The 9,875-nt window shown below is 45.7% G+C and overlaps 1 protein-coding gene across 1 annotated transcript; it reads right to left on the bottom strand.

Moving 5' to 3' along the window:
* Positions 1–110: 110 nt before the first annotated feature.
* Positions 111–9,567, bottom strand: lamp1a (lysosomal associated membrane protein 1a). The gene is made up of 9 exons (XM_018759361.2): positions 9,205–9,567; positions 5,915–6,030; positions 5,582–5,798; positions 5,237–5,404; positions 3,971–4,170; positions 3,439–3,561; positions 2,988–3,048; positions 2,638–2,805; positions 111–1,896 (listed from the first exon to the last, which is right to left on the bottom strand). The coding sequence occupies exons 1-9, from the start codon at positions 9,263–9,265 to the stop codon at positions 1,757–1,759; spliced, it is 1,254 nt and encodes a 417-aa protein (XP_018614877.2). The 5' UTR covers positions 9,266–9,567; the 3' UTR covers positions 111–1,756.
* Between the last annotated feature and the right edge of the window lie 308 nt (positions 9,568–9,875).

Genomic DNA, 9,875 nt, shown 5'->3' with positions numbered 1-9,875 from the left:
TAAACCAGAGCAGACTCAGTTTTTGTATTTAATTTTCTATTCAGTGGTCAACCAGGGGGTACTTTTCACTCCTGAACTACAGCAAAGTAGAACAGTGTAAGACACCTGAATGATTTTCACTTTTTTTTTTATTTGTCATTTAGATGCATATTTGAAAACAATTTGTAGCATTCCTTACTAAAATAAGATATACAAGAATGGTTATAAAAGATAGGGATTTCATGTTTTATCATGCCTCCTTTACTTTTATACTATAGTACAGGGTCTTTGAGGGCAAATGATCAATTCTCATCCTCCTGTTAAGGGCAGAGCTACTGACTGCCAGTCCAGGCTCCGGCAAGATTGATACTCATGGCGCAGGCCGGTTTACGCAGAAAGGTGGTGGAGATAAGCTGCGCTTGAACACAGCCTGCTACACCATTCACTCACACAACAGCAAGTGTTCAGCTACTCTTGACACCAACATTGGGCCATACTCAAGCTTAGGCACCTGTCTGGATGCACCATCCATCATACACCGCTGCACTGCATCTGACTCAGACAGCTCTCAGCATGGCAAAGGCTAGTGCACCTCATCAGGCTTCGCTCACTTTCTGTGCCACCATCCATTGCCTCTGTTAATCACACACAATGAGTGGCATACAGCAAAGCACAATGTGCAATAAATACATATAAAAGGACTTTCTCTGGTAAAAGTGGCACATATGTGAACCTGTGTATTTTAAATTGGGGGTAATTGAATGGGTCAAGCATTTCTGTGCTTTACACACTACCCTCTCATGGTGTCTGGGAGGGGTGAGAGGTGGTTCTGGGCTTGCTTACTTGCTCAGGGGAGAGGGTAGCAGCAGCAGCAGCAGCCCCTTGTTGGAGCCAAAATAAAAGGCCAGACATTCAAAATTCCCTTTTAGCAGGAGTCTGCTTGCTGTCTAGGTGGTATTGCAAAGAGTCATCATTCCAAAGAAAAAACATGCAAAGACAACTCAATTCAGATACCAATAGCAGAGAGGACAAGAGCCACCCTTTGAACGAGCAGTGCATAAAAAGCACACAGGTGTTTGCAAGACTGCCGTACAGTAAATTAACTCAGTTACTGAATTAGGCTAAGGAAGCCTGGTGAGGAAGAGATTGCTCGTCTCCAAGGAAAAAAAAACCACATCCATCTGACAAACCAGTGTTCAAAAACATCTAATGAAGCAAAGATCCAAAACACATGAAGGAACAAGCCTTAATACCATTGCCTGCGTGGTTGTAATGGAACCTTTGGGGGGAAAAAAAAGGAAAGGGGGAGAAAAAAAACCCACCACACTGTTCCAGCAACTACTGCTGCAAAGCTCTTCACACATGGATACATTGCCCAGATCAGTGCTTTTGTTTTGTCTAGAAGCTTTGTTTATTCTGTCAGTCAGAGCTGCTATCCAATCAATCTGGAATCCATGCAGATCTATGAGCTTCAGCACTGTTACTGTGGTTATGGCTGAGTGGCTGCATTGCCTCCATTCTCAGCTAGTCTGAAAGTTTAATCTATAATACCAAAATTCATATTTACAAAAATCCTTTAATTCATATTTAGCGCAAATTCATTCAGATAAACAAAAAGAAAGCATGCCGTGTAGAGCTGAGTCAGCGCTGTCCTGCCAGCGCGTAAGCAAACGATCAAGCAGAGAACAGGTGTGGGGGGGGGAATCGGAGGAAAGTAGTGCAGAGTCCAGTCAAATGTTAGTAGGACTTCCTCTCTCCATCATATCACAGGAAGTGGTCAGATGGTTTGATAGCCAGCATGGCTCCTCTTCCTTCCTATCAGGTAGGCGATGAGGACGATGAGTACCAGGCCTGCCAAGGCTGCCCCCACAATGATGGGTATCAGCATGTTGTCTTCATCCAGGTGACAATCCTCCGCTGGGGAGGCAAACAGAGGGTTATGGCTTTGCTTGACAACATTGCAGGAAAACAGGTTCTCCCCCCCATGTGCATAATAGGATGGAATTCTTTTACCCCCAAAATTAGCTGAATTTGTTTGAAGCAAGGTGCCTAGGCTGTTTTTTTTTTTTTTTACTAAAATGACAAACAGCAGCTCAGCAAAGTGTTTAAGAGCATAACTTTTTCTTCACCCATACCAACACAGGATCCCTTCAGGACTATATGATTAGAATACCTATCCATTAAGTATTACAACCTGATTCATGCATTTGTGTACCACTTGCTTCATCAACTAAAGAAACATCCATTTTGAAGGAAATGTGTCATCATTGCCTTTCCAAAATGACAACCAGATGCCTTGATTCTGCAGAAAGAGGTTTAGAATATAGAAGCTACTAGACTGCTATAAAATATAAAAGCAATTGATTCCTGTTGACAGGTACAGCAAACACTGATGGAACACTTGCCTATCAGGGGAACCCATCTAGTGGCAGAGGTGAAAAGTACACCCAGTGTCAGTGTAAAATTTACCAGAATTCATTTCACAACTGAATTCCTTTTGCATCAGCCAGTTGCTACATTGCACCACAACAGAGGTGTAAAAGCTTCATTTTCTCTGCTCAGGGTGTATAAGGATTGACTGTCACTAACATGGAATACAGGGGAGAAACTCTGACATACAAACATAGGAAAATGAGGGGGAAAGAACAAGGTGCATACCATTCTCAAACTGGCCTCCATTGACTCTGAAGGGCTGCACTTGTACGTGGAACGTGTTGAGAGAGAAGGATTTGTCTACCAATAGGGTCTGCTCTGCATTGCACATGTAGGAGCGCCCGAGTGTCCCCCGCAAGTAGTCCAGGCTCACATTGCTGGTTGCAAAGGGATCTGGCAAACAAGAAGCGAGTGAACTTAATTTGGACTCCAGCTGCATTTCCCAGGCATCACTGCGAATCAGCATGCATTAGTGTTTAGTTGTGCCGTTATGCTGACTACTGCACTACCAACTGTAGTACAGCACACGTTCCATAAATGTCCTTGAACTAAAAGCCATGTGTAATAATACTCACCTTTCATGTCTGGTAAGATGGCTCTGACTGAGATCCCACTGAGGTGGTACTTAGTGACATTCTGCAGGAAAAAGATAATTCATTTTCACTGAGTGCTTTTGCATCTTGTCTTTCACCCACCAGTTAATGCACTTTGTTTTACTCCATGGACACAAGCCTAAATGGGGCAACAAGAAATAAGACTGCCACCTTGTGGAAAACAGCAGTGCCTTTATATATATATTTTTAAATTCTACCAGGTTAAATAAAATGTACAGCTAATTTACTCTGAATTTTTTTTTTTTTTAAAAATCTGACAGAATAAAAGAACCCACTCCCCCCCCAATAACATGCCAGTTGTACACTGCACTTCACTGGCTAACAGAAGTGGACAAACAACCAGCTGTTCATTTATAAATGCACAACTGGTAGGACTTGAGTAACAGAGTGCTGAAATGGATCAAAGTCTCACCAGTGAGAAGAAGAAGGTGAGATTGGTACGGTCACTTGTAAGAAACAGAGTGGAACTGTTGACCTCACACAGCCCTGTACTCTTTGTCAGGTTGGGCTGCAGGTTGATGATCTCCTGGACAGTCTGCAGTGAGCAATATAGCAAAGGGGTTCCGTGAACATGAAGCTATGGCACCAATCCCATACCCAATGTAGTATGCGACTGAAGACAGCTATCATATAACCCTGACTCTTACTACAAGGTTTCTCAAACCTTATCCTGGCAGGCTGGTATGTGACTTTTTGATTTATGTCAACAGTGGGCTTGACTAAATGTAACTAGTTCAGCCTTCTAGTCCAGCCTTAAGAAAGGAGGCAGTATAGGAAGGGGCTAGAAAACAAAACACCTGCTCACTAGGGTAGAATCTGAGAACTGCTGCATTTGTTTAAACAATTCAAGATACAATCAGAATACTCAGTGAAGAGTACAAAGGAGAGGGCTGGATTTTCACATGTGGCACATGAACGAAGTGGTGGTCTGTCTATTCTCTCACCTTGTTTTGAGAAGATGAGAGAGTGATGTTGAGCTGCAATCCCATGTAAGCCAGCAGGCACACAGAGCCATTACTGTTAGTGACATTATATTTGCCTTGCTCAGGGGTTCCTGGAACGGTAGGGGTGGGGGGAGTCGTCACAGCGCTGGTTTTAGGGACAGATGTGGTGGTTGCCGTCTGGTCAGCTGTGCAGACAGTTTCTGAACACACAAGTACACACACACACAGATGAGACAAGAGCCGGGAAGACCCGGAGGCTAAACAAAAAAGCAAATTTCTCACTCTGATGTACAGTTGGCCTTGCTCACTCACAAAGTAACAAAGCAAGCTGCTCTTAGATGGATTCCAAGAGCAAACAACACAGATAGTCTGGTCCTGCTCTGTGTGCTCAAGCATTCTACAATATTGCAAACCTCAGCCACATCTTCCTACAGGTTGCATGAAAAGTGTCTGCTTTCCTACAACAGAAATCATATATACCTATCAGAGGCATTGTAACAAATTTCAAATGGTTGGTGTTTGTCAAAACAATGATCATGACAGTTCAAGTCTGCCTTATCAAGATAACTCTGGGAAACTTCAAATTAATCCTGCTTCCGAATTTCCATATATAGCAGTCACCGGATACATAAAAATGAAAAGTTTTACTTTACATTGTATCCATCATATCCACAAACTGAAATTAAAACTCATTGGTAATAAAGTTCCTATTTGAGCTTCACCCTGAAACCCAGAACACAATGCAAGTCAGCACAGCTTTAAAAAGACGTGGAACATGTGCTTGGAAATGGTGATTCCCAAATAGTTTGCATTTTACTGAAAAATACTGTTAATTGTTCATCTGCACATGGTCAAAGTCATTCTACAATTGCATTGATAGGAACAATGATGCAAGACCTCAGATTAAAGTCAAAGATGGCAACTGGGGAGGGAAGGAGGGAAATTGAGACCCAAGCTGCAATATCATGAGTAGATCCATGAACTACAGATGGAAAGTGAACAAGGGGAGAAATGAGGCTGTCCCTCCTACTTACAGGATCCATTTATCATAAAATGCAACAGATGCAATGCCAAGGGCCAGGAAGTAATTTGAGGTTCATAGATAGCAAGTATGCTTTAGCCTGTTACCATTTACACAGTGAGATACCACATGAATAACCACGCCTTTCACCCTAAATCAAGTCCTTTGAGTCCATAAATAAAACAGCATTTAAAAGCTCATCCATAAGGTCAGGAAAGTGTGGAGAGTGGACAGGAGGGCAGTACCATTAACACTGAACTCGCTTCCCAGCATGTATGCCTCGATCCTCATGTTGGAGAAGGAGACATTGACTCCACCCCCGCTGAGGATCACAGTGGAGTTACTCTCACACTTGTATGTGGTGTTCATCCGGGCCAGGATTCCTGTGTGGGCTGTCATCACAGTAACACGATCTGCGGGGATTTACAGAGTTGCTTTACTTGTGTGGCATACAACACATTTTTAAGAAGTCAAAAACGGAGTATTATAGGTTAGATGTGAGGATTTTCACAGGCCAGACAAACATTTTAAAAAGCAAAACAAAGCTATGGATGACTGGAGTGCATTAAAAAAAGTGGTTTGAGGCCCACCTTTAGAAGATGATGCAGGGAAGTTTGAAGTGTCACTCAGATTGTACACAACCGTGATGTTTTCTACTCTGTACAGGCTACCGTTGCTAGAGAAGCCGAGGCTCAGCGAGTGGCCGTCTCCAAAACTGGCCATCAGCCAAGGGGTGCCGCTGGACCCCCCACAGGAGCTGTCGCTGCCCACAGTGGTAGAGGCTGGCAAGGGCATAGAGGCTGTCCTCTGTTGGGATATAGTCCTTAGGTCATTCCTGCTTCTGGATTACCAGGTTTCTCAATGTTATGAAACATGGCTTGTGGAGCACAAAAGAAAAGACTGTATGACAGATGTTCATTTACCGTGCCGTTGGTCACACTGTAGACTACAGCGATCTGGGCAGAGAGTTCAGCTTTAATGCAGGTAGAATTTCCATCTTTCACCTCCAGGTTCACTATCTGTGCCAAGGTCTGGTGGCCTAAAGAAAAGCAAGACCCCCATTACAACCAGATGCAGAATCTCATCTAAATGTTTTAAAATACATGTAAATTAGCTCAATTTTAATATCTTTTGGTAATACCAAAGGATATTAGTAATGAAACGCAAAAAACCACAAACAAAACCAGTTCAAACATTAAATACTTTTACACAAACATTTGTCCAAACAATACCAAACATGCACAGATTACACATTATATGCATATTAGGCAGAACCTGACCACCAGCTGACTAATGCAGCCATCAGATCAGACTCTTGTGTAACACTTGATGCCAGCATGTTGGGTCCTGTCCAGAACCACCCAGAGCATTTTCATGCTCTTGACATGAGGGGGAGCTACATAACCACTGGTGTGTTTCCGAAAGGGCCGAAGATCCAGATTGTTCCACCAACAAACTAAAAAGGAGGGCAACAGTGTGGTTATCCTGAACCCGAGCATACATTTACCAAATACCACAGTGCACCAGCAAGCCTGGATACTTAGGTAAGGGAGGGCAAAGAAAAGAGCTGCATGATCACGCAAATAAAACAAATGTCAAACTGTTCAGAGAGAACAGCTGTTAGAGCCTTTATCCTGAAATCAAGCTGCACCTTACAGACCCAGGACTAGGGTGACAAACAGCATATGCTGACCATCATGTGCTGCTAACCTGCCGTAAATAAATACTGTCAGCAAATCCGACTACAAAACAGCGCCGGGGTCAGGTGAGGTCCATTCCACCTTGCCGAGACCCAATGAAGCATGGTAACAACATCTAGAATGAGGGCGGTTACAGGAGTCCAGAAGAACCTGTCATCACCTTGCAGGTCTGGACAGGCACGACATCAGTCATACACGACACCAGTCACACACGGGCTTTAGCATAAGGACTCTCTGCAGGCTCAAGTTCAGCAACTTTAGAGTACAGCAGCACAAGTGACACCACAGGTATCTAATACCTCCATGAACACAGGAAACCGAAAGATGGTGAAAACATTGCAGCACGCCACTAAAAGCTGCCGTTGCTGTACACGTCCTTTGTAAATGTAGTGATTTTGCAATGACAAATTCATTTCTGTATTCCCAGGAACAGAGCTTATAACATGGCATTTTCAATCAATTATTAGGAAACAAGTAGAGCTAAATATGAGCACCACAACATGAAATCCATAAAAACAGTAGGCCAAGAAGCTGTGTGTGAGACGCTTGCCCACTGCAGGCTCAGATGCCGCCAGGTCATCCGTGCTGTGTGAAAAATGAAAGCAAGAGCTCACCTCCCCGCCACTGCAGCAGCACAATTTACAAAACACATTCACTTTCTCATAAACACAAAAAGCTGATTTAGGCCTTTGCCTCCTTTTTTGTGGAGGTTTATCTCCAGGTACCATGCACAGACGCCATTTATCACACTGTGAGCTACTCTGCGTAACCGTGTGTGAGAGCAGGCTGCGTGTTGCCCTGGGAGGTGCCTGCAAGACAGCTGGATAAGCCCAAGTGGGATTTAATCCCCCAAGCAACTGCTGTCAGTCACATTTCACACCTGTCCGAGCCAAGCTCAAGATGCGAGCATGTCCAAGTCTAAATTGAGGCCTGAGGCACAGCACAGGACTGCAGGAGGACTCTGGAGTCCAGGGTCAAACCTCACTAGTCATTTTTTTTTAACCTGACACGTCACAGACCGGAGATACTTGTTTGTTTTCTACTGAGCAGGTCAGCAGGTATGCTGACAAAGAGAGATAGTGTAGAGAGCAAACTGCCAGCCTTGCTCAGAAATTAAATCAAACAGCTCCACAGTGTTTTACATGAGCCTGAGGGTACCTCAAGCAAAGGTCGGGCACATTTCTGCTGACCTCTGACCCACGTGCGCTGCCACCACTGCTCTTCTAGCGTCAAAGACAGGCCTCTTTGTACCACAGCGATGGCGTGGTACTGAGGGTCACGCCGCGATGAACTGCTGACGATTCGTAACTGTTGTCTACAGTAGCGCGACATGGACAGGGTGGCCCCGAGGTGCTATGATCTCTCACACACACACACACACACACAAAAAACATACACAATCAGGGCTGTGACAGGTCAGAAAGTGTCAGGGGACACATTATCAATAGCACTCCATGGAATTACACAGAAATACGGGGGGACAAAGTAGGGTTAGGGTCAGCGAGGTGGACATATCATCATGATGTCCCATCGCATCGCTACTGAACACAGGACAGCAGTCACGTTCAGCAGTGGCACCAGGGCAGGGAACCATCTGCTGCACATGATCATGTACAAACTAAGCCTGCGTTACTGTTAGTGAGAATCGAGGCTGCCGTTAAGTTTCCGTCCGGTGTGGATTTTAAGTCAGTCAGTGTCCTGAACTTAAGCTCCACGGAGAGAGAGCGAGAGAGAGAGCTGCGCGCTCGCACCAGAACACGAGGACAGGATGTCGCAGAAAGTGACAAACAGCAGCTGTGACAAAGGACGCCGCGCGCCCGTGTATCACCCACTCGGGGACAGGGATTTTGCAACGCGCGAGGCAAACAACAGGGCCACTGTTTCCGCACAAAGCGCCTTCGGTGGGGTGTGTGTGGGGTGTGGGGGGGGGGGAAGCAATGCGTCACGTGAGGCGCGCGCACAATGGAGCGGCCTTGGAAGGACACGGGCACGAGCGCCGCAAATGGGATTGTGGCACAAGCTACAAACCTACGGCTACGTCCAAAAAAAAAAAAAAAAAAACAGGTCGAACCGAAACCGTACAGACTTGAGTGAATCCTAGTAAAGTCGAAGTTAAGCAGCGAAAACGCGGGACTGTACTGAAGTAAAATTAGAATATTCGTCTCGACTCGAGTTTCAAAACAAGCAGAGAACAGTTAAAAAAACACACACAGCTGCCACCAGCAAATCAACGGCGACGAGGGCAAACCTCTACCCAACAAGTCACAACAACAGGCTCCCTAAATTGTAATTCACCGGAACATTAGTTAACCATACTAATAATTTTGAATCATACTGCTAAGCGCCGCCTGACCCCGAGGCACGCAGGACGCTGCCTGCTGCTGCAGCCGAGCCGGCCGGGTGGTCTCGCCGCCGCTGCTGTTCCTCCTCGTCATCCTTCTATCCTGACGGTGCTGAGGCGCGGTGACTGCGATTCCCGGTAAACACACAGACACACACACTCCTACACTCACCCAGGACAAACAGGAACAGGACGGCGCAGAGGTCTGGTCTGCTGGTGGAGCGCGGTGCCATGTCGTCTTCGGTCCGGAATCACAAAAATCACTTACAAACACTACTAGTCTCGCACGAAGGGACGACAGAAGAACGCCTGCCGACGACGCGCGCGCGTGCGCACACAGACACGCCGCAGAGCTAACGGGAGTATCGGACTGCGCTCTTTCCGGTCACTGGAACAGACTCAGGGTCAATAGCCACACTTCATGGGCGTTGGGGCGCTAAGCGGCCTGCTCCTCCGCGCGGGCAAGAATGCAACAGCAGTACACACCACCTCCCTGCGCTCTAGAAGGAAGAAACAGCCTGGTCATGTGAGGCGGTCTGTCACCGCCCGCCGGCGTCACGTGAGGCGGGGCAACAACACGCCGCACACCTCGCGAGAACGCCGCGCGAATACGGGCTAGATGTTGGCGCTGTGGTAGAAATGCAACAGAACTGTGAGAAAGCGAGTGTTGACTACATTTCAAAAGGATACCAACGATTTAGGAAGCAGGGCACGTCTTTTCTTTCACTGTATTCACAAAAAAATATTACGGTGTGAAATGAAAAATTAACTGTCGGGATACCTGGAAGTAAAAGTGCATTTCACACATACAGTACAGACGTGTTGAATGAAGTGTAAATTATA

This window comes from Scleropages formosus, chromosome 12 (genome assembly GCF_900964775.1).
Source record: "Scleropages formosus chromosome 12, fSclFor1.1, whole genome shotgun sequence".
Taxonomy (NCBI): Eukaryota; Metazoa; Chordata; class Actinopteri; order Osteoglossiformes; family Osteoglossidae; genus Scleropages; species Scleropages formosus.
Note: the sequence above shows the minus strand (reverse complement) of the source record. Positions and strands in the feature narration are given on the sequence as shown.

Excerpts from the sequence above, each read along its gene's own strand:
- lamp1a (XM_018759361.2), bottom strand. The coding sequence starts at position 9,265 with ATGGCACCGCGCTCCACCAGCAGACCAGACCTCTGCGCCGTCCTGTTC. Across the intron at positions 4,171-5,236 it reads AAGCGAGTTCAGTGTTAATG|AAACTGTCTGCACAGCTGAC; the intron begins GTACTGCCCTCC and ends TTGTGTGTTCAG. Across the intron at positions 3,562-3,970 it reads TCTCATCTTCTCAAAACAAG|ACTGTCCAGGAGATCATCAA; the intron begins GTGAGAGAATAG and ends TGCTCACTGCAG.